The sequence below is a fragment of the Orycteropus afer genome, unplaced genomic scaffold (genome assembly GCF_000298275.1).
Source record: "Orycteropus afer afer isolate SDZICR_OR568_19922 unplaced genomic scaffold, OryAfe1.0 scaffold00123, whole genome shotgun sequence".
Lineage (NCBI taxonomy): Eukaryota > Metazoa > Chordata > Mammalia > Tubulidentata > Orycteropodidae > Orycteropus > Orycteropus afer.
Genome location: NW_006921710.1, coordinates 5,620,519 through 5,621,567, shown reverse-complemented (window position 1 = coordinate 5,621,567; position 1,049 = coordinate 5,620,519). Strand labels below are relative to the sequence as shown.

General features: G+C 40.5%; 1 protein-coding gene across 1 annotated transcript in view; it reads left to right on the top strand.

The window, feature by feature from the left end:
• GLE1 (GLE1 RNA export mediator) overlaps positions 1 to 498 on the top strand; it is a 55,928-nt gene extending 55,430 nt beyond the window's left edge. Inside the window, exons 14-15 of the mRNA XM_007944361.2 lie at positions 115 to 178; positions 430 to 498. Coding sequence (XP_007942552.1) covers positions 115 to 178; positions 430 to 498 — 133 coding nt within the window. The remainder of the gene's footprint in view (positions 1 to 114; positions 179 to 429) is intronic.
• The last annotated feature ends 551 nt before the right edge of the window (positions 499 to 1,049 follow it).

Below are 1,049 nucleotides of genomic sequence, written 5' to 3'. Positions count from 1 at the left end.
CTCAAAGACACCTCTGTGAGTCATTTATCTACCCCTTTACTCCAGATAAACAGTGTACATACATCCTGTCCAAAATGCAGGTGTGATTCAAGTCTCTCTTTTCTCCCCTAATAGAATTGAAGCCATCACAAGCTCGGGACAGATGGGTTCCTTTATACGCCTCAAACAGTTCTTAGAGGTAAGATACCCTTACACCAGTCCATCCCAGGTCTGGCACACACCTGTGTCTGACAGGTCCTAGACTTTTAGACTCTGTTTGCAGTCCCTTCCTCTTAGTTTTCTGAGCCCCTTTTTTTGTGTATGATTCTTCCTTAACCTTTGGACTAAGGGCAGCCCTTTCATCTTCTTCCTGTATATCTCTTACCTGTTAAGTATTAGAAATGGTGTTATCAGAAAATCATTTTCTTTTCTTCATCTTTCTCTGACCAGAAATGTTTGCAGCGCAAGGAGATTCCTCTCCCCGAGGGCTTTCTGACTTCTTCCTTCTGGCGTGCCTGATGTCATTCCCTCACCCACCATCACCATTATGTTGCTCTATTTGCAAAGAGGCAGTAATAAAGCAACTGAAGACAGCTGTATTTGGAAGAAGTCATATCAGACTTAGAAATCTGCCAGTATATGTTTTCTTATACTTGTGCCTTGTGGCCAGGAGAGGAAATTTTCGTGGGTCACAAAATCTAAGAGATTTGGTAACTTCTCAAGGGCTTGACGTGATTGATTAAAATGAATTGGTCTTTTTCAGTTCTGTGAAAGTTATGAGAAGTTAAAAGAAGAAGCGTTTCACACTTAATTTCGTCCTTTATTTCCTTTGTCTGTAGTATCTTTCAGAAAGTAGGTGTTACCTTAACTATTCAGCTTTTAACTGAAGTGAATCCACCTCTTTCACTCTTCTCCCGACCCCTGTTCAAATGAAGTCTCTGGAACAGCAAAGACTCAAGAGATCCACCTTTAAAATAAACTAATATTGATGCCAAATCTTTCCATGCAAATTTGGGTTATGGTTGATTTGCCTTTCTCAGCTTGTGAAGCACTTGTTAATCCAGAGGAAA